Genomic DNA, 26,203 nt, shown 5'->3' on the forward strand with positions numbered 1-26,203 from the left:
TTGAGCAGTAGAATTTTCGCAGTGTATAATAGCAATAAACGTTATATTGTTGTATAACAACATTAAAATATACATTACACATTATTTTTTAAATCTATATAACATAGTGAAATTAATTATCAGTGCCTACTATATACTACAATACATTATTAATATGTTAACAGCAACTCATGGTGATATATAATGTTAAGGTTACATAAACAAATTTCAAATATTAAGTTAACTTAAGCATTTACAACGTACAATTAGTTCTATCAACACGGCAAATAAAGTATTGAAATAATCTAACGATATAGGGATCGTTGAAAAGAGTACAGCATGTGGAATGATGAAGCCATTTAGCAGAACTCAACATGTATTTATGTATGTATTTAAGAATTTGACACCAAGGTGCAAAAAAAATAATAAAATACGCCTCATTAATCATTATAAAAAATACAATTAGCTGCCCTCTCAGCTGCCTGGGTCTACAGTACCCTGTATCTCCCCCCTAAATACGGCCTTAGTTATGTATATACAGACAATTAACTGTGTAAGAAAACGTATAAGTATAAATTGATATGGTACCTAGGGAGTTATGAGTAGCTAGGTAACTTTAAAATTGTAACACTGCAGCTTATTGTAGGTGTGTGTGTGTGTTTTACCTAATTAATATTAATACAATCATAGGCAACATAATCAATAACAGCAGTAGTCAGTTGAACAAAGCTGGTATAAGATGAGTTATGAAATTTTAATATTTGTTAATCTACTTGAATGTGCTGAGGTGAGATTTATGAAAGAAAGTCCATTATAACTTACTGTGAAATGGATAAGTGTTCTGTTCATTTGTTAAAGGCACATTTAAAATAAATGTGAGTTATAACTTATAAATAACTGTAACCTTGCTTATTGTGTGTGTGTGAACTATGCAAAAGAAACATACAGTTCCATACAGTTATACCTTAACAACATATTATTGTACATATTATTCAATTGTAATTTATATGAGCAGTAGAACAAAACAGAAGAACGTTTAATTGGTGTGCCTATGAGTTTTGCAGAAACAAAATTTGTTGTTGACCCTACAACATTAAGTGTAGGCACCCATTACAGAATTTGAAATGATGGAATCCCTAGTACACGTCTCACAAATAAAGAATTCAGTAGAAAGCCATAATCAAAAACAGCAGTAGAACAAATTATAATATTATGTGATAAGTCTGAGGTGAGATTTATGTTATGCAGAATATTTATATCAGATACTTGTATAGTATCGTGTGAGTGTACAGTATATACATACTGTGAAATGTATAAGTGTTTTGATAATTTGTTAAAGGTAAAATAAAAGTGAGTTATAACTTATAAATAACTTTGTGTGTGTGAACTATGCAATAGAAACATAGTTCCACACAGTCCTACCTAAACAACATAAATACGATTAACATTTTCAATTGTATTTTAAAATACAGAAGAACGGTGTGTTCATACATATTTATAATCTTTATATTAATTTATTTATGTTGATTAGGCTGAAACAATGAGTGTTAACATGCCTGTGTGTTTCGCAGTTACAAACGTGTTGTGGACTCTACAACAGTAAGTGTAGGCACCGATAACTATCGACTGCATGATCTACATTTATGTTTTAAACGAAGTTAGTTGGATAGATTGTTTTGACAAAAACGTTATTGCAGCAGCATGTTAGTGTAAAACTTACAAATACAGAATTTAAAAGTGTCAATTTGGAATAATTGTTAAGCAGTAAAAATGAAATGAAATTGACATAATTTATTGTTTGTGTGACTTGCATTTGAATAACGAAATACATTTGAAACCACTGCCTAGATGATAATCTTGAATAATAATTTATTAAACTTTATGCAACCGAGTTACCGCGGTAATAAGTCATAATTCTATAAACATCTTCAACCGATTTAATGATATACTTATATGGTATTATACATAAGACGTGTGTCACCCCGTGATGTAGCAAATGCAAAAATTTAGCCGACGGTACAATAATTATCATTTATGTTTCCATTTCGTCGCGAGACAGAAAGTCGCTATTTTGTCGGCTTGGTGTCAACCCGGCATAATAACGTACGGTAATGTCGTACACGCAATATATTGTTAGAAGACGTAGGTACGATATGGATGGCTTTGAAACAGACTCGCGGCCAATTAAATTTTTTTTTTTTTGAAACGTTTCCAATGAAAAATTCAAAAAAAAAAAATGCAAAAAAACACCGACCGTGCCTATTATCATTGCCGCCGCCAAATCGACGATCACGGTATCGATCTACACACCTACGGTTACTATGCCTAACGCCTAACGGGACCTACCTACTATTCGAGTTGTTAATCTCTGTGGAAACTACTACTGTTAAGCTGTTTTATGATATAATTAATAATGAATCGTATTCCATTTAACCCATTGAATACATATGTGAATTCTATAAATCATATATTCTTACCTCTCGTGTATATATATACCGTTGTTTTATATATTATTGCATAATGCACTTATTTTACAATATATGAATACTTACACCATTGTTTTCATCAAATCATATATAATATATATATTTATGTATTCCAAATACTATTAAATATTGCATTTTAAAGGTGATCATAGTCATCCAATACGAATACATTGTGTTTTGTTAAAAAATATAAGTCATTTACTACATATTACAATATATTTTGTTGTGCATTAAATACTTGCATGTTTATTTGTTTTTTAAAACATAAACAACACATAAGAGCAGCGGAACATTAACGTCGCTTACCAAATGAGTACACAATAAAATCCAGTATATTACAGTAGAGTTTATAATCTACACATCACATATATTTAATTGTTGTGTACCGTGTTTGGGTGAAATCGTATCACAGACAACAGAAAGCACAGCAAACATATATACCCAATTCGAATACATTGTAATGTCTGATGTGTGTTTGATAAAGAATAAAAGTCATGTACTACTTGTTTTACAACCTCTCCGGTGTATATATTACTCCAATTAGATATATTATGCTATTGTTATTGTCATTGTCGTTTCTTACCAAATGAGTACACTATAAAATCCAGTATAGGAATTTAACAATATAAATCTAATAACTTTATACATGTCACAGGAATATACCTAGTAGCATACTAAATGTGAATACATTGCATATGCATTATTATTGTTGTGTATGTATTGCTCTAAGTCCAATGCTTAAAGCTATGTTACATATAATATGGTCACTGGCCAGTCTAAGGCATATATATTGTATTTTATTCGTTACCTATGCACTATGTGTGTGTGTTAAGTCAAACAGAATTGTGAAATTCTATAACAATATACAGCTGTTAAAGTAAGAACAACTTGTTATGTTAAGCTGTGTACTAACCTGGTTATGTACTACACATTACTACAACTCACATGTCTATTTGTTTGTTCAATGTATGATGTATCATATCACAGAGTTGTGCGTACATCAGTTGTTGACGTTTAGAATGTACAATAATTACTGCTGTTACTCATTATGCTTTATTTATTAAAGTTATTCTCCTGACAGTATCACAATTTGTTAAAATTAAGCTTTGAAGGATCATCATTACTTATAAAGCAATCAAGTTATACCTAATGAATTGAAATGTGAGATGACTGTTTTGAAAAATATGATGAAATGAGTAACTATTTAATATAATTAGCAATACTTTATATTGATAACTATTATTTTAAATAGAAAAATATATATATAAGAATATAAAATGTAAAAACTGTATTAAATCTGTTACCTATACTTATAAAAGTTTAAGAACTTCTGAGAGGCAGTGATTGAAAATATATGTGAGGAGCTGAAGCCTATGGTGTGTGTGTGTGTGTGTGTGTGTGTGTATTTGTATGTACATTATGGAATTAAAAAACAGTTTTACCTAATTAACACAAATGCAATCATACTTATTGCAACAAAATCAATAACAGCAGTAGAATAATACTAAAATTGTTGAATGTCCTCATGTGTTGGTAACTATACTATATGCATTAAGTGGGTAAGATTTATGTTTTGCTATTCTCCCGATGGCATCACGATTTGTGTCCCCGACCAACCTACGGGCACGGTACACGTTAATTATGTAGTACGCGTGGCAGTACATCCTTCTGTATGTCTATAACAACACACATTATATTGATGTGATTTATTGAATTCAAACAAAATCGTGTACAGGCGTAGGCACGTAAAAGACGGCGGGGAAGGCTGCGAACCGAAAAAAAGCACTCGCGGCCTTTAAAGAGACGAAACGGATCGGGGAAAAACAAAAACGTCTGGAAATCCGGGCGACTGACGACGGGCGGCGACGGTTCTGGCGATCGACGTCTCGGCCCCGGCGGACGGCGCACGGGAGAACAGCTGACCGCGCGGACGGTAAAAACTCGCGGGGAACGCGATGAGAGCTCGAACGGGGCCGAAAAAAGGTCGAAAACGGTAGTACGGGGTGCGAAAAGCGAAAATCTCGGCACCCGCCGCCGAGAATCGCACTCCGTTATCAGTGACGCGCAAACATCGGAAAAGGCGAAAAGCGATAAGCGGGAATCGCCGTCGAATTTTGTGATTGGTGATTCGCTATGGGACGAAATAATCGACACCGGGACGCGCCACCGTCTTAGCGTTTTATAATATAAGAAGACTAGCCCTCCGTGCTAGCTGGGGGAGACCCCCAGACCCCCTTGGTCGGTGAAAAGTGGGTACCGATGGCGGAGACAGAGTCGTTTGAATTATTAAAATCATTGCTGTACTCGCCGGTCAATCAATAATCAAAAGTCGTAGCAGGTGATAACGATTTATGATGAGGCGTGGAGGTATCGTTTCGAAAGCGGCAAATTTGAAATCCCAGTTCAACAGTCGATACGGTCCAGTCTTGTGCTGTTATGAATGTCGAAACGAAAAGCGTAAAGCCGAATGCCGTATTTAAATGTCTAGCAAGTCGGTCACGTCAAGTGAATACCGATTTCGGAGAGTATATCGTTAGAATTATGTACGTAGCGCCTGTAACGTCGCACTACGTCCTACCATACTGCTAGACGATATGAGTAGGTAATACGATTGACGTCGCGATATGTAGATTAATGATAAAGGGTTTTTGATGAGGCCCACCGGTGAGGTGGTAATCCATCGAAAGCGACAGTATTTGAAAACCGTGTTCGAGCATCTATCCATTCGTTAGGAAGTTGGTAATCAAAAGTAGACCTTTTAGTGGGCCCCGCATGAAACGTTCAAAACTGTAAGGTTTAATGCTGTATCATATACAATATCTCAATACCATAATTAGTCAATTAATCAGCCACACCGTCACAATACAAATTAAAGGATAAATGTTAAAAAGTACCAATAAAAACGAAATGAAACCGACAGACGAATGCGAATACATTGCAATGTCTGATGCGTTTTGGCAGAGAATAAATTAAGAATAATTGTTATCGTCATTGCTCACCAAATGAGTACACTATAAAATCCTGTACACATGCCATAGTGATATACCCCCAAACCCCCTTGGTCGGTGAAAAGTGGGTACCGATGGTGGACGTAGAGTCGTTTGAATTATTAAAATCATTGCTGTACTCGCCGGACAATAATAAAAAGTCGTAGCAGGTGATAACGATTTATGATGAGGCGTGGAGGTATCGTTTCGAAAGCGGCAAATTTGAAATCCCAGTTCATCAGTCGATACGGTCCAGTCTTGTGCTGTTATGAATGTCGAAACGAAAAGCGTAAAGCCGAATGCCGTATTTAAATGTCTAGCAAGTCAGTCACGTCAAGTGAATACCGATTTCGGAGACTGTATGGTTAGAATTTTGTACATAGCGCATGTAATGTTGCACTACCATAATGGTAGACGATATGAGTAGGTAATACGATTGACGTCGCGATATGTGGATTTATAATAAAAGGTTTTTGTGGTAACCCATCGAAGGCGGCACTATTTGAAAACCGTGTTCGAGCGTCTATCAATTCGTATTAGAGAGTCGGTAATCAAAAATCGACCCACATGAAACGTAAAATATAATATCATATACAATATCTTAATATCATGATTAATCAGCCACACTGTCATTTTTGTCGAGTGCACTAAAACAATACAAATTAAAGGATAAATGTTAAAAATTACCAATAACAATGAAATGAAACCGACGGACTACTTGTGTTGGTAAGAATGAACGTAAAAATGTCCGACGTGCCAATGACATAAAGTGAATTACACACATACCTTCTTCTTCTTCTTCGGTAAACTCGGCCACTATGACCATCCCGACATACATCCTTGCCTCCAGTTTTCTCTATTCGATGCCTGTAATCTCCAATCTTCTCCTCCACCTAATGCTTTCACATCATCCCTAACTCCATCCTCCCATCTCCGACGTGGTCTTCCCAGCGGTCTTTTTCCATTAGGGTTCTCCTCCAGTACCATACGTATGAGTGGGTTTTGACTACGCCAGGCATGCCCAGCCCAAAGCAATCTTTTGTTCTTTATTGTTTCGAGTATACTGGGTTTATGAAAGAGTTTCTCTAGTTCATCATTCTTCCTTATTCTCCATTCCCCACTAAGCCTGTCCTTTACTGGTCCAAAGATCTTCCTCAGTATTTTTCTTTCTAGAACTAAGAGTTTTCTTTCATCACTTTTCCTTAATGGCCACGCCTCAGCTCCATAAGTAATAACAGGTCGTATTAATGTGATGTATAATTGTAATTTTAACTCTCTTGAAAGTGATCTTGATCCCAGTAATTTCGCAAGACCATAAAGGCATTTATTTCCTGACTGAATTCTTGTTCCTATTTCTACTTCGATTTCATTTCTCTCTGAAAGTATGGATCCTAGGTACTTAAATTGTCTTGTTCTTTTGAAATTTCGGTTGTTGATGTTAAGAGTTGGATATAATCTTATAGTGTCTCGTCTTCCTACTACCATATATTCCGTTTTGTCCTCATTGATATGGAGTCCAACTTTCAGTGCTGCTTTCTCCAGCCGGTTTAATAAATCTTTTAGTCCGTCTTGTGAATCCTCCATGATCACCAGATCATCTGCATAAGCCAGAAGTCCTATGGACGATTCCTGGAATTTAACTCCTTCTTGCGGTGTAATATTCATCTCTCTTACGACTTTCTCTACTACTATATTAAATAAGATTGGTGACATAGCGTCTCCCTGTCTTAATCCCGATTTAACTAAAATTGGGCCTGAGTTTGTATTTCCAACCTTAACTTTGACAAATGTATCCAAAATGCTTATCCCAACCAATTTTATAAGCTTGTCCTGGAAATGGAATTCTCTCAAGATGTTTATTAAGCTTTCTCTATGGATGCTATCATACGCCTTCTTAAAATCTATGAAAAGAACGTGTATTTCTCTATCGAACTCCCAGATATTTTGAAATATTTGTCTTAAAATAAATATCTGGTCTGTGGTCGATCTTCCCGGTCTGAAGCCACCTAGGTAATAATAGAAACCCCGGTCTAATTGCCAATAATTTGTTCTGCTTTTGTTTTTATTCTTGTTAATAGGCAATTCTTGTTTACTTCCCTTTTTATGAATTGGACAGATCACCGCTGTCTTCCACTCTTTAGGCATTTTTTCAGTTGTCCAGACTTCGTGAATTACCTTCCATAACCACATTACCATTTCCTCTCCGCCTTCCTTTAAGAGCTCTGATTGAATGTCATCCTCTCCGGGGGATTTGTTATTCTTTAGCATGTTTATCTGTAATTTTATTTCTTCCAAGATCGGTTCTTCACAATCCTGTGATTCTTGGATTTCCTGATTAAAATTAAAATTAAAGGTTTCATTCGGTTCTTCACAGTTTAGCAAGTTTTCAAAGTAGCTAGCCCATTTCTTTGCCAACTCTTCATTTGTAGTTATCAGGGAGCCATCATCATCCCTTAGAAATCTTTCTTTCTTTTTGTATCCACCTCTGAGATCATTCAGGTCACTCGCTTATACATATCCCTAGTTCTGTGTGTTTTATAATCGAGTTCTGCTGTTTCTAATATGTTTTGAACGTATTTTCTCTTTTCACATCTCAATATCTTGCTGGCTTCTTTTTGGCGAGTTCTAAATCTTCTCAGTGTTACTCCGTTGTTAGTGTCAATTAACCACTCTTGTCTTGCTAATTTTCTTCTTTGTACAGCTTCTTCACAAATCGTATTGATCCATGGTTTTGTTTTCGATACTTTTTTTCCCAAGACTTTCGATGATGCTTTATTTATGCTTTCTTTTACATTTTCCCATGTTTTATGAACATTTAAGTTTCTTTCTATATCTAGTTGTTTACTTTTAATAATATTCTGAAAGCACTCTACATACTCTTTGCATATTTGTTTGTCCTTTAGTTTATTTATATCGGTACGTCCTTTGTTTGTTAGATTACCTTTCTTATACTTCTTAATTTTTACTTTCATCCATATACCAACCAATAGGTGGTCCGAGTCCATATCAGCTCCCCGTAAAGTTCTTATATTCAGGATACTATTTTTGAATCTATTATTTATTAGGACATGGTCAATTTGGTTTTTATGTCTCCCATTCGGCGAGATCCATGTATATTTATGTATGTTTTTTCGTTGGAACATAGTACTTTTGACCACCAAACCCTTTCCTAAAGCGAAGTCGATTAATTTAGTACCATTATCGTTGGTGCTGGAATGTAGGCTGTAGTTTCCAATAGTCGATTTGTAGCACTCTTCCCTTCCTATTTTTGCATTGAAATCACCTAGTACTAATTTTATATCACCTTTTGACGTGCTAAACGTATCTTCTAGTGTTGCATAAAACAGCTCTTTTTCTTCTTCATTCTTATCCTCAGTTGGAGCATGCGCGTTGATTAATACCATGTCAAAATTGTCTGTTTTAATTGTTAAAGTTGTAATTCTCGGATTTATATCTCTAAACTCCTTTACTGAATATATTATTGATTCGTGCACAGCAAAACCGGTTCCCAGTTTATGACCTTTTTCGCATTTTCCGTTAAACATACCTAAACAATACCTACATCATCAAGAGTGTATAGTGTAGGTACATGATAAATACCCACGCATGGAAACGCCATCGACACCGTCAACGTTTATACAGATCACACAAAGTCGAACCAAAAGTGACATTTTAACATTTTAAAAGCAAACAGAAACAGTTGTTTTTAAATATTATTTGTACATGGTACATTATTATTATTATTATTGCATTACTATTATTTTAACCTCAAAAGTAACATGACATCATAATATTATGGTGGTATAGAGAGTGGAAAATAACTTCTAAAAGGCAGTGATTGAAAAATATATGTGAGGGGCTGAAGGCCTCCCAATTTTTTTACTCTAATTGCGTCTATGTGCAATACAATTGAGGTACGGTTAGGTTAAAATACAGATATAAGAAGATGAGTTGATTAGTTTGTACATTCATATTTATAAAAGTAAGTGTAGATACTATAAATTATATGGTAAGTCTGAGCCATCTGAGGTGAATATTTGTATCATGTGAGTACTATGTAATTGTATGAAAGAAAGTCCATTATAAACTATATTGTGAAAATGTATAAGTGTTGTGTTCATTTGTTAAAAGTACAATAACTGTAACTCTACCTTTTATTGAGTGCGTGTGTGAACTATGCAATAGAAACATAGTTCAATATCAATACGGTCAAATTATTCAATTGTATTTTGTTTTGAGCAGTAAAACAAAACAGAAGAACTACTTTTTTGACCACTGATAACTTGCTTTATCTTACATATAAAATCAGCAACTTTCACGGCGTATATAGTAATAAACGTTATATAACAAATACAAATACAATACAAATACAAATAGCAATTCATGGTGATACATAATAATAAGTTAACTTAAGCATATACGATGTACAGTTAGTTCTAAAGTATCCCTATACTTTATACTATATAGTCTATACTATATGCATTAAGTGGGTAAGATTTATGTTTTGCAGAATATTTATATCAGATACTTATAGTATCATGTGAGTACACCTACAGTGTACTTATATGGAAGAAAGTCCATTTTAATATACTGTGAAATGTATAAGTGTTTTGTTCATTTGTTAAAGGTACATTTAAAATAAAAGTGAGCTATAACTTATAAATAACTGTAACTCTACTTATTGTGTGTGTGTGTGTGTGTGTGTGTGTGTGTGTGTGTGTGTGTGTGTGTGTGAACTATGCAAAAGAAACATAGTTCCATACAGTTATACCTCAACAACATATTATTAGGTACTTTAACAACATAAAATTTTCAATTGTATTTTATACTGAACAGTAGAACAAAACAGAAGAATGTTTAATTGGTGTGTTCATACATACATATTCATAATCTTTATAATAATTTACTTATAAGTGTTTAATATGCCTATGAGTTTTGCAGAAACAAAATTTGTTGTTGACTCTACAACATTAAGTGTAGGCACCCATATGTAGTGTTATGTAATTAACTTTCAACAGTATGATTGGAGTGAGAAATGTTTATGTCTTGAGTACAGAATTTGGAATTATGAAATCCCTAGTACACCTCTCACAAATAAAGATTTCAGTAGAAAGCCATTTAGCAGGACACAACAGATGGTTTTAACTGTTTGTAGTTAAAGTACCTATCGATACCAATGTGTTATGAGTAACATTAAAATTGTGTAACACTATTTAATGTAGATGTGTATGTGTGCGTTAGTATGTACAATACAATTAAAACATGGTTTTACCTAATTAACAATAATGCAATCCATAGCCAAAACTGCTATAAGATGAGTTATAAAATATTTGTTAATCTACTTGAATGAGCTTATGTGTTAGTAACTGCAGTAAGTGTAGGTACTATACTATATGTATTAACTATTAAGTGAATTTATAAATTACATAGGTATATGATTGTAGCATCTCATGTGAGTAGAGTGTACTTGTAAGAAAGAAAGTCCATAATGTGTTTTGTTCATCTGTTATTGGTATATTTTAAATAAAAGTTAGTTATAACTTAAAAATAAAGTAACTCTACTTATTGTGTGTGTGTTTGTGAACTATTCACCTAAACAATATTAAAATACGGAATATTCAATTGTATATTGTTTTGAGCAGTAGAACAAAACAGAAGAATGTTTAATTGGTGTATTCATACATGCATATTTATAATCTTTATATTAATTTATTTATGTTGATTAGGCTGAAACAATAAGTGTTTAATATGCCTGTGAGTTTTGCAGAAACAAAATGTGTTGTTAACTCTACAACAGTAAGTGTGGCACCCATAGGTATATGAGTTGTGAATAATTATCAACAGTATGATCGGAGTGATGCGTGCCATGTCAGTGGCGTAATTAGGAATTTGTCTTAGGGGGGGATAAACATACTTAGATTTTCCAGTACAAAATCTGGGAAAACTATTTCATCAAAAATTCTTAAACTAATATATATGTACACAAAATGTATTAATAAATGTGTTTTAAAATTCTACACAGTTTAGTACCTATACAATATTATAATAATTTCTTCAAAATGTAAATTTCGAATATATTAGAATTAAAATTTACTTTTAAATTAAATAATAATTTCCTAAAACCTAACGCCTAACGGGACCTACCTACTATTTGAGTTGTTAAACGTATGAAAACAACTACTCTTAAGCTGTTTTTTTCTCTAACGAATAGTGAATTAAATATTGTTAAACCGATTAACTTTGTATGAATTGTGTAGGTAATAAAACCTATTCGGCATGCGTAAGCCCCGTAAAAAAACATTCAAAGTCCCCCTAAAAACCACGCGAAGCTTTATATTATAATATTGAAATATTAAAAAAACAATAAGTGATTACTTTTGAAAAAACAAATAATAGACAACTTGTTAAAATTAAACTTTGAAGCATCATCATTACTTATACCTAATGAATTGAAATGTGAGATGATTGTTTTGAAAAATATGATGAAATGAGTTACTAACTATATTTAACCGTCGAAGAAAATATATCTAAAGATAAAGATATACAGTTCCAAATCTTTTTGAAATGATTCAATTGGCTATCACTCTTCAGGTCAATTCCGTCTACTTGCAATGAGAAGAAATAATAATAACCTCAGATCTACTATTATGTCAAAGGAACGGTTTTCGAAATAAGCAATACTTCATATTGATAGAGATGTTATATTGTTGACAACGAAATTATTTTAAATAGAAAAATAAGAATATAAAATATGTAAAAACTGTATTAAATCTGTTACCTATACTTATAAAAGTTCATTATTGTTTTATTTCTTATTTTTAAGTTTTACTTGCCTTGCAATTAGCAAATTTTTGTAGTGTATAAAGGGCGGTAAAGAACTTCTAAGAGGCAGTGATTGAAAATATATGTGAGGGGCTGAAGCCTTTGGTGTGTGTGTGTGTATTGTATTTGTATCTACATTATGCAATTTAAACACTAAATATATAATACTGTATGCAGAATATTTATATCAGATACTTGTAGTATCATGTGAGTACCTACAGTGTACTTATATGAAAGAAAGTCCATTATAACATACTGTAAAATGTATAAGTGTTTTGTTATAAGTGAGTTATAACTTATAAATAACTGTAACTCTACTTATTGTCTGTCACACACAGTGTGTGTGTTTGTGTATGACCTATGCAATAGAAATATTCAATTATATTTTGTTTTGAGCAGTAGAATTTTCGCAGTGTATAATAGCAATAAACGTTATATTGTTGTATAACAACATTAAAATATACATTACACATTATTTTTTAAATCTATATAACATAGTGAAATTAATTATCAGTGCCTACTATACTACAATACATTATTAATATGTTAACAGCAATTCATGGTGATATATAATGTTAAGGTTACATAAACAAATTTCAAATATTAAGTTAACTTAAGCATTTACAACGTACAATTAGTTCTATCAACACGGAAATTAAAGTATTGAAATAATCTAACGACATAGGGATCATTGAAAAGAGTACAGCATGTGGAATGATGAAGCCATTTAGCAGAACTCAACATGTATTTATGTATGTATTTAAGAATTTGACACCAAGGGGCAAAAAAAATAATAAAATACGCCTCATTAATCATTATAAAAAATACAATTAGCTGCCCTCTCAGCTGCCTGGGGCAACAGTACCCTGTATCTCCCCCCTAAATACGGCCTTAGTTATGTATATACAGACAATTAACTGTGTAAGAAAACGTATAAGTATAAATTGATATGGTACCTAGGGAGTTATGAGTAGCTAGGTAACTTTAAAATTGTAACACTGCAGCTTATTGTAGGTGTGTGTGTGTGTTTTACCTAATTAATATTAATACAATCATAGGCAACATAATCAATAACAGCAGTAGTCAGTTGAACAAAGCTGGTATAAGATGAGTTATGAAATTTTAATATTTGTTAATCTACTTGAATGTGCTGAGGTGAGATTTATGAAAGAAAGTCCATTATAACTTACTGTGAAATGGATAAGTGTTCTGTTCATTTGTTAAAGGCACATTTAAAATAAATGTGAGTTATAACTTATGAATAACTGTAACCTTGCTTATTGTGTGTGTGTGAACTATGCAAAAGAAACATACAGTTCCATACAGTTATACCTTAACAACATATTATTGTACATATTATTCAATTGTAATTTATATGAGCAGTAGAACAAAACAGAAGAACGTTTAATTGGTGTGTTCATACATACATATTCATAATCTTTATAATAATTTTTATTTATAAGTGTTTAATATGCCTATGAGTTTTGCAGAAAAAAAATTTGTTGTTGACTCTACAACATTGAGTGCAGGCACCCATTACAGAATTTGGAATGATGGAATCCCTAGTACACGTCTCACAAATAAAGAATTCAGTAGAAAGCCATAATCAATAACAGCAGTAGAACAAATTATAATATTATATGATAAGTCTGAGGTGAGATTTATGTTATGCAGAATATTTATATCAGATACTTGTATAGTATCGTGTGAGCGTACAGTATACATACTGTGAAATGTATAAGTGTTTTGATAATTTGTTAAAGGTAAAATAAAAGTGAGTTATAACTTATAAATAACTTAGTGTGTGTGAACTATGCAATAGAAACATAGTTCCACACAGTCCTACTTAAACAACATAAATACGGTCAACATTTTCAATTGTATTTTAAAATACAGAAGAACGGTGTGTTCATACATATTTATAATCTTTATATTAATTTATTTATGTTGATTAGGCTGAAACAATAAGTGTTAACATGCCTGTGTGTTTCGCAGTTACAAACGTGTTGTTGACTCTACAACAGTAAGTGTAGGCACCGATAACTATCGACTGCATGATCTACATTTATGTTTTAAACGAACTTAGTTGGATAGATTGTTTTGACAAAAACATTATTGCAGCAGCATGTTAGTGTAAAACTTACAAATACAGAATTTAAAAGTGTCAATTTGGAATAATTGTTAAGCAGTAAAAATGAAATGAAATTGACATAATTTATTGTTTGTGTGACTTGCATTTGAATAACGAAATACATTTGAAACCACTGCCTAGATGATAATCTTGAATAATAATTTATTAAACTTTATGCAACCGAGTTACCGCGGTAATAAGTCATAATTCTATAAACATTTTCAACCGATTTAATGATATACTTATATGGTATTATACATAAGACGTGTGTCACCCCGTGATGTAGCAAATGCAAAAATTTAGCCGACGGTACAATAATTATCATTTATGTTTCCATTTCGTCGCGAGACAGAAAGTCGCTATTTTGTCGGCTTGGTGTAAACCCGGCATAATAACGTACGGTAATGTCGTACACGCAATATATTGTTAGAAGACGTAGGTACGATATGGATGGCTTTGAAACAGACTCGCGGCCAATTAAATTTTTTTTTTTTAAAACGTTTCCAATGAAAAATTCGAAAAAAAAAATGCAAAAAAACACCGACCGTACCGATTGTCATTGCCGCCGCCAAATCGGCGATCACGGAATGGATCTACACACCTACGGTTTACTATGCCTAACGCCTAACGGGACCTACCTACTATTCGAGTTGTTAATCTCTGTGGAAACTACTACTGTTAAGCTGTTTTTTGATATAATTAATAATGAATCGTATTCCATTTAACCCATTGAATACACATGTGAATTCTATAAATCATATATTCTTACCTCTCGTGTATATATATACCGTTGTTTTATATATTATTGCATAATGCACTTATTTTACAATATATGAATACTTACACACACCATTGTTTTCATCAAATCATATACAATATATATATTTATGTATTCCAAATACTATTAAATATTGCATTTTAAAGGTGATCATAGTCATCCAATACGAATACATTGTGTTTTGTTAAAAAATATAAGTCATGTACTACATATTACAATATATATTGTTGTGCATTAAATACTTGCATGTTTATTTGTTTTTTAAAACATAAACAACACATAAGAGCAGCGGAACATTAACGTCGCTTACCAAATGAGTACACTATAAAATCCAGTATATTACAGTAGAGTTTATAATCTACACATCACATATATTTAATTGTTGTGTACCGTGTTTGGGTGAAATCGTATCACAGACAACAGAAAGCACAGCAAACATATATACCCAATTCGAATACATTGTAATGTCTGATGTGTGTTTGATAAAGAATAAAAGTCATGTACTACTTCTTTTACAACCTCTCCGGTGTATATATTACTCCAATTAGATATATTATGCTATTGTTATTGTTATTGTCGTTTCTTACCAAATGAGTACACTATAAAATCCAGTATAGGAATTTAACAATATAAATCTAATAACTTTATACATGTCACAGGAATATACCTAGTAGCATACTAAATGTGAATACATTGCATATGCATTATTATTGTTGTGTATGTATTGCTCTAAGTCCAATGCTTAAAGCTATGTTACATATAATATGGTCACTGGCCAGTCTAAGGCATATATATTGTATTTTATTCGTTACCTATGCACTATGTGTGTGTGTTCAGTCAAACAGAATTGTGAAATTCTATAACAATATACAGCTGTTAAAGTAAGAACAACTTGTTATGTTAAGCTGTGTACTAACCTGGTTATGTACTACACATTACTACAACTCACATGTCTATTTGTTTGTTCAATGTATGATGTATCATATCACAGAGTTGTGCGTACATCAGTTGTTGACGTTTAGAATGTACAATAATTACTGCTGTTACTCATTATGCTTTATTTATTAAAGTTATTCTCCTGACAGTATCACAATTTGTTAAAATTAAGCTTTGAAGGATCATCATTACTTATAAAGCAATCAAGTTATACCTAATGAATTGAAATGTGAGATGACTGTTTTGAAAAATATGATGAAATGAGTAACTATTTAATATAATTAGCAATACTTTATATTGATAACTATTATTTTAAATAGAAAAATATATATATAAGAATATAAAATGTAAAAACTGTATTAAATCTGTTACCTATACTTATAAAAGTTTAAGAACTTCTGAGAGGCAGTGATTGAAAATATGGTGTGTGTGTGTGTGTGTGTGTGTATTTGTATGTACATTATGGAATTAAAAAACAGTTTTACCTAATTAACACAAATGCAATCATACTTATTGCAACAAAATCAATAACAGCAGTAGAATAATACTAAAATTGTTGAATGTCCTCATGTGTTGGTAACTATACTATATGCATTAAGTGGGTAAGATTTATGTTTTGCTATTCTCCCGATGGCATCACGATTTGTGTCCCCGACCAACCTACGGGCACGGTACACGTTAATTATGTAGTACGCGTGGCAGTACATCCTTCTGTATGTCTATAACAACACACATTATATTGATGTGATTTATTGAATTCAAACAAAATCGTGTACAGGCGTAGGTACGTAAAAGACGGCGGGGAAGGCTGCGAACCGAAAAAAAGCACTCGCGGCCTTTAAAGAGACGAAACGGATCGGGGAAAAACTAAAACGTCCGGAAATCCGGGCGACTGACGACGGGCGGCGACGGTTCTGGCGATCGACGTCTCGGCCCCGGCGGACGGCGCACGGGAGAAGAGCGGACCGCGCGGACGGTAAAAACTCGCGGGGAACGCGATGAGAGCTCGAACGGGGCCGAAAAAAGGTCGAAAACGGTAGTGCGGGGGGCGAAAAGCGAAAATCTCGGCACCCGCCGGCGAGAATCTGAAGAATCGCACTCGAGTTATCAATAACGCGCAAACATCGGAAAAGGCGAAAAGCGATAAGCGAGAATCGCCGTCGAATTTTGTGATTGGTGATTCGCTATGGGACGAAATAATCGACACTTGGACGCGCCACCGTCTTCACGTTTTATAATATAAGAAGACTAGCCCTCCGTGCTAGCTGGGGGAGACCCCCAGACCCCCTTGGTCGGTGAAAAGTGGGTACCGATGGCGGAGACAGAGTCGTTTGAATTATTAAAATCATTGCTGTACTCGCTGGTCAATAATCAAAAGTCGTAGAAGATGATAACGATTTCTGTAAGGCGTAGAGGTATCGTTTCGAAAGCGGCAAATTTGAAATTCCAGTTTAACAGTCGATACGGTCCAGTCTTGTGCTGTTATGAATGTCGAAACGAAAAGCGTAAAGCCGAAAGCCGTATTTAAATGTCTAGCAAGTCGGTCACGTCAAGTGAATACCGATTTCGGAGAGTATATAGTTAGAATTATGTACGTAGCGCCTGTAACGTCGCACTACGTCCTACCATACTGCTAGACGATATGAGTAGGTAATACGATTGACGTCGCGATATGTGGATTAATGATAAAGGGTTTTTGATGAGGCCCACCGGTGAGGTGGTAATCCATCGAAAGCGACAGTATTTGAAAACCGTGTTCGAGCATCTATCCATTCGTTAGGAAGTTGGTAATCAAAAGTAGACCTTTTAGTGGGTCCCGCATGAAACGTTCAAAACTGTAAGGTTTAATGCTGTATCATATACAATATCTCAATACCATAATTAGTCAATTAATCAGCCACACCGTCACAATACAAATTAAAGGATAAATGTTAAAAAGTACCAATAAAAACGAAATGAAACCGACAGACGAATGCGAATACATTGCAATGTCTTATGCGTTTTGGCAGAGAATAAATTAAGAATAATTGTTATCGTCATTGCTCACCAAATGAGTACACTATAAAATCCTGTACACATGCCATAGTGATATACCCCCAAACCCCCTTGGTCGGTGAAAAGTGGGTACCGATGGTGGACGTAGAGTCGTTTGAATTATTAAAATCATTGCTGTACTCGCCGGACAATAATAAAAAGTCGTAGCAGGTGATAACGATTTATGATGAGGCGTGGAGGTATCGTTTCGAAAGCGGCAAATTTGAAATCCCAGTTCAACAGTCGATACGGTCCAGTCTTGTGCTGTTATGAATGTCGAAACGAAAAGCGTAAAGCCGAATGCCGTATTTAAATGTCTAGCAAGTCAGTCACCTCAAGTGAATACCGATTTCGGAGACTGTATGGTTAGAATTTTGTACATAGCGCATGTAATGTTGCACTACCATAATGGTAGACGATATGAGTAGGTAATACGATTGACGTCGCGATATGTGGATTTATAATAAAAGGTTTTTGTGGTAACCCATCGAAGGCGGCACTATTTGAAAACCGTGTTCGAGCGTCTATCAATTCGTATTAGAGAGTCGGTAATCAAAAGTCGACCCACATGAAACGTAAAATATAATATCATATACAATATCTTAATATCATAATTAATCAGCCACACTGTCATTTTTGTCGAGTGCACTAAAACAATACAAATTAAAGGATAAATGTTAAAAATTACCAATAACAATGAAATGAAACCGACGGACTACTTGTGTTGGTAAGAATGAACGTAAAAATGTCCGACGTGCCAATGACATAAAGTGAATTACACACATACCTTCTTCTTCTTCTTCGGTAAACTCGGCCACTATGACCATCCCGACATACATCCTTGCCTCCAGTTTTCTCTATTCGATGCCTGTAATCTCCAATCTTCTCCTCCACCTAATGCTTTCACATCATCCCTAACTCCATCCTCCCATCTCCGACGTGGTCTTCCCAGCGGTCTTTTTCCATTAGGGTTCTCCTCCAGTACCATACGTATGAGTGGGTTTTGACTACGCCAGGCATGCCCAGCCCAAAGCAATCTTTTGTTCTTTATCGTTTCGAGTATACTGGGTTTATGAAAGAGTGTCTCTAGTTCATCATTCTTCCTTATTCTCCATTCCCCACTAAGCCTGTCCTTTACTGGTCCAAAGATCTTCCTCAGTATTTTTCTTTCCAGAACTAAGAGTTTTCTTTCATCACTTTTCCTTAATGGCCACGCCTCAGCTCCATAAGTAATAACAGGTCGTATTAATGTGATGTATAATTGTAATTTTAACTCTCTTGAAAGTGATCTTGATCCCAGTAATTTCGCAAGACCATAAAGGCATTTATTTCCTGACTGAATTCTTGTTCCTATTTCTATTTCGACTTCATTTCTCTCTGAAAGTATGGATCCTAGGTACTTAAATTGTCTTGTTCTTTTGAAATTTCGGTTGTTGATGTTAAGAGTTGGATATAATCTTATAGTGTCTCGTCTTCCTACTACCATATATTCCGTTTTGTCCTCATTGATATGGAGTCCAACTTTCAGTGCTGCTTTCTCCAGCCGGTTTAATAAATCTTTTAGTCCGTCTTGTGAATCCTCCATGATCACCAGATCATCTGCATAAGCCAGAAGTCCTATGGACGATTCCTGGAATTTAACTCCTTTTTGCGGTGTAATATTCATCTCTCTTACGACTTTCTCTACTACTGTATTAAATAAGATTGGTGACAATGATTGGGTCTGAGTTTGTATTTCCAACCTTAACTTTGACAAATGTATCCAAAATGCTTATCCCAACCAATTTTATAAGCTTGTCCTGGAAATGGAATTCTCTCAAGATGTTTATTAAGCTTTCTCTATGGATGCTATCATACGCCTTCTTAAAATCTATGAAAAGAACGTGTATTTCTCTATCGAACTCCCAGATTTTTTGAAATATTTGTCTTAAAATAAATATATGGTCTGTGGTCGATCTTCCCGGTCTGAAGCCACCTTGGTAATTGCCAATAATTTGTTCTGCTTTTGTTTTTATTCTTGTTAATAAATTGTAAATAAAAAATTTTATACGCCACGTTTAAGAGGGCTATCCCACGATAGTTATTGCAGTCTTGTTTACTTCCCTTTTTATGAATTGGACAGATCACCGCTGTCTTCCACTCTTTAGGCATTTTTTCAGTTGTCCAGACTTCGTGAATTACCTTCCATAACCACATTACCATTTCCTCTCCGCCTTCCTTTAAGAGCTCTGATTGAATGTCATCCTCTCCGGGGGATTTGTTATTCTTTAGCATGTTTATCTGTAATTTTATTTCTTCCAAGGTCGGTTCTTCACAATCCTGTGATTCTTGGATTTCCTGATTAAAATTAAAATTAAAGGTTTCATTCGGTTCTTCACAGTTTAGCAAGTTTTCAAAGTAGTTAGCCCATTTCTTTGCCAACTCTTCATTTGTAGTTATCAGGGAGCCATCATCATCCCTTAGAAATCTTTCTTTCTTTTTGTATCCACCTCTGAGATCATTCAGGTCACTCGCTTATACATATCCCTAGTTCTGTGTGTTTTATAATCGAGTTCTGCTGTTTCTAATATGTTTTGAACGTATTTTCACTTTTCACATCTCAATATCTTGCTGGCTTCTTTTTGGCGAGTTCTAAATCTTCTCAGTGTTACTCCGTTGTTAGTGTCAATTAACCACTCTTGTCTTGCTAATTTTCTTCTTTGTACAGCTTCTTCACAAATCGTATTGAACCATGGTTTTGTTTTCGATACTTTTTTTCCCAAGACTTTCGATGATGCTTCATTTATGCTTTCTTTTACATGTTCCCATGTTTTATCAACATTTAAGTTTCTTTCTATATCTAGTTGTTTACTTTTAATAATATTCTGAAAGCACTCTACATACTCTTTGCATATTTGTTTGTCCTTTAGTTTATTTATATCGGTACGTCCTTTGTTTGTTAGATTACCTTTCTTATACTTCTTAATTTTTACTTTCATCCATATACCAACCAATAGGTGGTCCGAGTCCATATCAGCTCCCCGTAAAGTTCTTATATTCAGGATACTATTTTTGAATCTATTATTTATTAGGACATGGTCAATTTGGTTTTTATGTCTCCCATTCGGCGAGATCCATGTATATTTATGTATGTCTTTTCGTTGGAACATAGTACTTTTGACCACCAAACCCTTTCCTAAAGCGAAGTCGATTAATTTAGTACCATTATCGTTGGTGCTGGAATGTAGGCTGTAGTTTCCAATAGTCGATTTGTAGTGCTCTTCCCTTCCTATTTTTGCATTGAAATCACCTAATACTAATTTTATATCACCTTTTGACGTGCCAAACGTATCTTCTAGTGTTGCATAAAACAGCTCTTTTTCTTCTTCATTCTTATCCTCAGTTGGAGCATGCGCGTTGATTAATACCATGTCAAAATTGTCTGTTTTAATTGTTAAAGTTGTAATTCTCGGATTTATATCTCTAAACTCCTTTACTGAATGTATAATTGATTCGTGCACAGCAAAACCGGTTCCCAGTTTATGACCTTTTTCGCATTTTCCGTTAAACATACCTAAACAATACCTACATCATCAAGAGTGTATAGTGTAGGTACATGATAAATTCCCACGCATGGAAACGCCATCGACACCGTCAACGTTTATACAGATCACACAAAGTCAAACCAAAACTGACATTTTAACATTTTAAAAGCAAACAGAAACAGTTGTTTTTAAATATTATTTGTACATGGTACATTATTATTATTATTGCATTACTATTATTTTAACGTCAAAAGTAACATGACATCATAATACTATGGTGGTATAGAGAGTGGAAAATAACTTCTAAAAGGCAGTGATTGAAAAATATATGTGAGGGGCTGAAGGCCTCCCAATTTTGTTACTCTAATTGCGTCTATGTGCAATACAATTGAAGTACGGTTAGGTTAAAATACAGATATAAGAAGATGAGTTGATTAGTTTGTACATTCATATTTATAAAAGTAAGTGTAGATACTATAAATTATATGGTAAGTCTGAGCCATCTGAGGTGAATATTTGTATCATGTGAGTACTATGTAATTGTATGAAAGAAAGTCCATTATAAACTATATTGTGAAAATGTATAAGTGTTTTGTTCATTTGTTAAAAGTACAATAACTATAACTCTACCTTTTATTGAGTGCATGTGTGAACTATGCAATAGAAACATAGTTCAATATCAATACGGTCAAATTATTCAATTGTATTTTGTTTTGAGCAGTAAAACAAAACAGAAGAACTACTTTTTTGACCACTGATAACTTGCTTTATCTTACATATAAAATCAGCAACTTTCACGGCGTATATAGTAATAAACGTTATATAACAAATACAAATACAATACAAATACAAATAGCAATTCATGGTGATACATAATAATAAGTTAACTTAAGCATATACGATGTACAGTTAGTTCTAAAGTATAGGGAGCATTGATAAGAGTATAGCATGTGGAATGATGAAATCCGTAGTACACATCTTACAATTAATAAAGAATTCAGTAGAAAGCCATTTAGCAGAACTCAACTGTTTGTAGTTAAAATACCTAGGTACCGATGTGTTATGTATGTAGGTACAGACAAACAACTATTTAAGAAAACATATAAGTATAAGTTGATATAGTTGTGAGTTGTAACACATTTAGTGTAAGTGTAAGTGTCTGTGTCTGTCATAGGCGCTGTAGTGGGGGAGGGGCTGTAGGGGCTAAGCCCCCTAAAAAACATTCAAAGTCCACCTAAAAACCACGCAAAGCTTTATATTAAAAAAACAATAAGTGATTACTATTGAAAAAACGAATAATAGAAAACTTGTTAACTTTGAAGGATCATCATTACTTATAAATCAATATTTGTTTGAAGTTATACCTTATGAATTGAAATGTGAGATGATTGTTTTGAAAAATATGATGAAATGAGTTACTATAATATATCTAAAGATACAGTTCCAAATCTTTTTGAAATGATTCAATTGGCTTTCACTCTTCAGGTCAATTCCGTCTACTTGCAAACGGCCATTTTCTGCAATGAGAAGAAATAACAATTACCTGAAATCTACTATTATGTCAAAGGAACCGTTTTCGAAATAAGCAATACTTCATATTGATAGAGATGTTATATTGTTGACAACGAAATTATTTTAAATAGAAAAATAAGAATATAAAATGTAAAAACTGTATTAAATCTGTTACCTATACTTATAAAAGTTCATTATTGTTTTATTTTTAAGTTTTACTTGGCTGGCAATTAGCACATTTTTATAGAGGATAAAGGATAACTTCTGATAGTCAGTGATTGTAAAATATATGTGAGGGGCTGTGGTGTGTGTGTGTGTTCGTATGTACACAGTTTTACCTAATTAACACTAATACAATCATAATGTTGGTTAATCTACTTGTGACAGTAAATTTGAGACAAAAATTGTTGAATGTTCTCATGTGTTGTTAACTGTACGGTATAGTCTATACTGTATGCATTAAGTGGGTAAGATTTATGTTTTGCAGAATATTTATATCAGATACTTATAGTATCATGTGAGTACCTACAGTGTACTTATATGGAAGAAAGTCCATTTTAATATACTGTGAAATGTATAAGTGTTTTGTTAATTTGTTAAAGGTACATTTAAAATAAAAGTGAGCTATAACTTATAAATAACTGTAACTCTACTTATTGTGTGTGTGTGTGTGTGTGAACTATGCAAAAGAAACATAGTTCCATACAGTTATACCTCAACAACATATTATTAGGTACTTAAAAAAACTACTTTTAAAAAACGAATAATAGACAACTTGTTAAAATTAAACTTTGAAGGATCATCATTACTTATAAATCAATATTTCTTTGAAGTTATACCTAATGAATTGAAATGTGAGATGATTGTTTTGAAAAATATGATGAAATGAGTTACTAACTATATTTAACCGTCGAAGAAAATATATCTAAAGATAAAGATATACAGTTCCAAATCTTTTTGAAATGATTCAATTGGCTATCACTCTTCAGGTCAATTCCGTCTACATGCAATGAGAAGAAATAATAATAACCTCAGATCTACTATTATGTCAAAGGAACGGTTTTCGAAATAAGCAATACTTCATATTGATAGAGATGTTATATTGTTGACAACGAAATTATTTTAAATAGAAAAATAAGAATATAAAATATGTAAAAACTGTATTAAATCTGTTACCTATACTTATAAAAGTTCATTATTGTTTTATTTCTTATTTTTAAGTTTTACTTGCCTTGCAATTAGCAAATTTTTGTAGTGTATAAAGGGCGGTAAAGAACTTCTAAGAGGCAGTGATTGAAAATATATGTGAGGGGCTGAAGCCTTTGGTGTGTGTGTGTGTATTGTATTTGTATCTACATTATGCAATTTAAACACTAAATATATAATACTGTATGCAGAATATTTATATCAGATACTTGTAGTATCATGTGAGTACCTACAGTGTACTTATATGAAAGAAAGTCCATTATAACATACTGTAAAATGTATAAGTGTTTTGTTATAAGTGAGTTATAACTTATAAATAACTGTAACTCTACTTATTGTCTGTCACACACAGTGTGTAGGTGTGTGTCTGTGTTTGTGTATGACCTATGCAATAGAAATATTCGATTATATTTTGTTTTGAGCAGTAGAATTTTGGCAGTCTATAATAGCAATAAACGTTATATTGTTGTATAACAACATTAAAATATACATTACACATTATTTTTTAAATCTATATAACATAGTGAAATTAATTATCAGTGCCTACTATACTACAATACATTATTAATATGTTAACAGCAATTCATGGTGATATATAATGTTAAGGTTACATAAACAAATTTCAAATATTAAGTTAACTTAAGCATTTACAACGTACAATTAGTTCTATCAACACGGCAAATAAAGTATTGAAATAATCTAACGATATAGGGATCATTGAAAAGAGTACAGCATGCGGAATGATGAAGCCATTTAGCAGAACTCAACATGTATTTATGTATGTATTTAAGAATTTGACACCAAGGGGCAAATAAAATAATAAAATACGCCTCATTAATCATTATAAAAAATACAATTAGCTGCCCTCTCAGCTGCCTGGGGCAACAGTACCCTGTATCTCCCCCTAAATACAGCCTTAGTTATGTATATACAGACAATCAACTGTGTAAGAAAACGTATAAGTATAATTGATATGGTACCTAGTGAGTTATGATTAGCTAGGTAACTTTAAAATTGTAGCACTGCAGCTTATTGTAGGTGTGTGTGTGTGTGTTAGTATATACAATACAATTAAAACATAGTTTTACCTAATTAATATTAATACAATCATAGGCAACATAATTAATAACAGCAGTAGTCAGTTGAACAAAACTGGTATAAGATGAGTTATGAAACTTAAATATTTGTTAATCTTGAACTTGAATGTGCTGAGGTGAGATTTATGAAAGAAAGTCCATTATAACTTACTGTGAAATGTTTAAGTGTTCTGTTCATTTGTTAAAGGCACATTTAAAATAAATGTGAGTTATAACTTATAAATAACTGTAACCTTGCTTATTGTGTGTGTGTGTGAACTATGCAAAAGAAACATACAGTTCCATACAGTTATACCTTAACAACATATTATTGTACATATTATTCAATTGTAATTTATATGAGCAGTAGAACAAACAGAAGAACGTTTAATTGGTGTGTTCATACATACATATTCATAATCTTTATAATAATTTTTATTTATAAGTGTTTAATATGCCTATGAGTTTTGCAGAAACAAAATTTGACTCTACAACATTAAGTGTAGGCACCCTTTACAGAATTTGGAATGATGGAATCCCTAGTACACGTCTCACAAATAAAGAATTCAGTAGAAAGCCATTTAGCAGAACTCAACAGGTGGTTTTAACTGTTTGTAGTTAAAGTACCTAGATACCAATGTGTTATGAGTAACATTAAAATAGTAACACTACTTAATGTAGATGTGAATGTGTGCGTTAGTATGTACAATACAATTAAAACATGGTTTTACC

At 33.2% G+C, this 26,203-nt stretch overlaps 2 protein-coding genes across 2 annotated transcripts; both read right to left on the reverse strand.

Annotated features, from left to right (window-relative positions):
• Positions 1-7,947: 7,947 nt before the first annotated feature.
• LOC149056715 (uncharacterized) lies at positions 7,948-8,997 on the reverse strand. The gene has a single exon (XM_089223148.1). It carries the CDS (start codon positions 8,995-8,997, stop codon positions 7,948-7,950), a length of 1,050 nt encoding a protein of 349 aa, XP_089079274.1.
• Positions 8,998-19,847: 10,850 nt separating this feature from the next.
• LOC149056716 (uncharacterized) lies at positions 19,848-21,704 on the reverse strand. The gene is made up of 3 exons (XM_089223149.1): positions 20,743-21,704; positions 20,253-20,644; positions 19,848-20,152 (listed from the first exon to the last, which is right to left on the reverse strand). The coding sequence occupies exons 1-3, from the start codon at positions 21,702-21,704 to the stop codon at positions 19,848-19,850; spliced, it is 1,659 nt and encodes a 552-aa protein (XP_089079275.1).
• Positions 21,705-26,203: the final 4,499 nt, after the last annotated feature.

Source organism: Diuraphis noxia, unplaced genomic scaffold (assembly GCF_037042655.1).
Source record: "Diuraphis noxia isolate RWA-SAM2 unplaced genomic scaffold, SU_Dnox_SAM2 contig0003, whole genome shotgun sequence".
Lineage (NCBI taxonomy): Eukaryota > Metazoa > Arthropoda > Insecta > Hemiptera > Aphididae > Diuraphis > Diuraphis noxia.

What these genes read in the sequence shown, in the direction of transcription:
- LOC149056715 (XM_089223148.1), bottom strand. Translation starts at nt 8,997, where the DNA reads ATGTTTAACGGAAAATGCGAAAAAGGTCATAAACTGGGAACCGGTTTT.
- LOC149056716 (XM_089223149.1), bottom strand. Translation starts at nt 21,704, where the DNA reads ATGTTTAACGGAAAATGCGAAAAAGGTCATAAACTGGGAACCGGTTTT. An exon ending in AAGATATTGAGATGTGAAAA is followed by an intron (nt 20,645 to 20,742) that starts GTGAAAATACGT and finishes GAATGATCTCAG; the next exon opens with AGGTGGATACAAAAAGAAAG. An exon ending in TCCAATTCATAAAAAGGGAA is followed by an intron (nt 20,153 to 20,252) that starts GTAAACAAGACT and finishes AAACAAAAGCAG; the next exon opens with AACAAATTATTGGCAATTAC.